This window comes from Poecilia formosa, unplaced genomic scaffold, assembly GCF_000485575.1.
Source record: "Poecilia formosa unplaced genomic scaffold, Poecilia_formosa-5.1.2 Scaffold15, whole genome shotgun sequence".
Lineage (NCBI taxonomy): Eukaryota > Metazoa > Chordata > Actinopteri > Cyprinodontiformes > Poeciliidae > Poecilia > Poecilia formosa.
In genome coordinates this window covers 3,292,386-3,294,225 of record NW_006799954.1, presented here as the reverse complement: position 1 = coordinate 3,294,225, position 1,840 = coordinate 3,292,386, and the positions used below count along the sequence as shown (strand labels likewise).

The 1,840-nt window shown below is 47.2% G+C and overlaps 1 protein-coding gene across 1 annotated transcript in view; it reads left to right on the top strand.

Annotated features, from left to right (window-relative positions):
- The window catches only part of nolc1 (nucleolar and coiled-body phosphoprotein 1), a 7,402-nt gene that overhangs the window by 5,095 nt on the left and 467 nt on the right, over positions 1 to 1,840 (top strand). The window contains exons 12-15 of the mRNA XM_016668555.1: positions 4 to 499; positions 1,016 to 1,137; positions 1,214 to 1,297; positions 1,392 to 1,840. The exon at positions 1,392 to 1,840 is cut by the window's right edge and continues 467 nt beyond it. Of these exons, the coding sequence (XP_016524041.1) occupies positions 4 to 499; positions 1,016 to 1,137; positions 1,214 to 1,297; positions 1,392 to 1,550 (861 nt within the window). The 3' untranslated portion in view covers positions 1,551 to 1,840. The remainder of the gene's footprint in view (positions 1 to 3; positions 500 to 1,015; positions 1,138 to 1,213; positions 1,298 to 1,391) is intronic.

The following is a 1,840-nucleotide window of genomic DNA, read 5'->3' as shown; positions in this document are numbered from 1 at the left end:
ACCAAACCTGCTGCAGCTAGGAAGGCCACCAAATCTGCTGCAGCTGGGAAGGCCACCAAACCTGCTGCAGCTGGGAAGGCCACCAAACCTGCTGCAGCTGGGAAGGCCACCAAACCACCTGCAGCTGGGAAGGCCACCAAACCTGCTGCAGTGAAAAAGGCAGAAGAGAGCAGCTCTGACTCTTCAGATAGCTCCGACTCAGAAGAGGAGGCCCCTCCTGCTAAACCTGCAGCCACCAACGGCAAAGCAGCGACTCCTAAAGCTGCAGCTACAGTGGCGAAGGCAGCTGGTAAGCCTGCTGAGTCTTCATCCAGTGACAGCAGCTCTGAGGAGGAAGCAGTCAGTAAAACTAGTCAAGTTAAAGCTCCTGCTGCCGCAGCAAAGAACAAGACGGTGGCGGCAGCCAAAGCCGAGGAGAGCAGCAGCTCCTCAGACAGCTCCTCAGAGGACGAAGCTCCGCGGAAAGCAGCCACGGCTCCTCCCACTCCCACAGCCAACAGTGAGTTCCCCACATGTTGGTCTCCAGCATCAGATCATTTCTTTCCATCGGTCATCACTTGATCACTGTTATGCAAAAACAGTCGAACCTCTAAACCTTTTCTCGTTCAGTCAGATTTCATAAAACACAAGTGGTTCATAATTGTGAAGTTTAATGAAAATTATACATGGTTTCCAAAATGATAGACAAAGTGCGCCGCCAGTGAAGTGTGGCGTTACAGTCACACAGAAAGCTTCTTGTCTTTTTATCACCTAAATTTACTTTAAATGTACTGAAAACTTCCTCCTTGACCTGTCTGCTGTGCTGCTTGGTCTTCATGAAGCTGATTTAAATTTTTTCTGTGGGCATTTGGAGCAAGGGATTTAATTTGGGGGCATCGGAGTTAAAGGGAGCTAAACATAAATGCACACCACTGTTGGATTTTTCTTGCCTCCTTATGATCATGGTTAATGTTTGCAGTTTGGATTGTTTTCTCCAAGTTTGAGAATAACTGATTCATGCCTCTGATTCATCCAGATACAAATGGAAAGAGGAAACGTGATGAAGAGTCATCAGAAAGTGAAGCTGCAGCTGTAAAGACGCCAAAAAATAAGAAAGTAACGACCACACCGCAGACTTTCCCCAAAGCCAATAAGAAGGTAAATCCTGTGGAACTGATGGTGATGCGTTCAGATTTTATTGATGAGAAAACTGATGGAAATAACTTTGTTGCAGTCCTCTAACGTACCGTTCCGTAGAATAGTTGAAGAACATGTAGAAGTCGATCCCCGACTGGCAGATAACTCCTTTGAAGCTAAGGTGAGTTTAGATTTCTCTCAACATTTTACCCTTGAAGTCTCTCTCTCTCCCCCCCCCCTAGTTTTTACATTTTCATTTCTGCTTCTCCTCCCAGAATGGAGCCAACGGAGACTGGGGACAGAGAGCTAACGAGGCTCTCAAGTTTACCAAAGGAAAGTCATTCCGCCATGAAAAGACAAAAAAGAAGAGAGGGAGCTACCGCGGCGGAGCCATTTCCACCTCAGTCAACTCCATCAAGTTTGACAGCGATTGATCTCTCCTAATCCAGCTGTAGCCCAGCTGTGGGCTCAGGAATCTGTTGTTTGGTCCCTCACCCGCCGGAGACGGTCTGACAGCATCACCTGAGCAACTGAGCCCAGCTGGCACTTAATGTACTCATCTACCTTTGGTCTTCTTTGATCTGATTCAAGGTGTGATATTACTTATGGCCACTAGGTGGCTGCAGGCCACCAGTTGATGGTACAAAGCTGAAGCTTATGTTAACCTGTCCCTCCGTCTCAAACGATTTGTGTCGTGTAACTTTCATTCTATAGGTTTAATTGT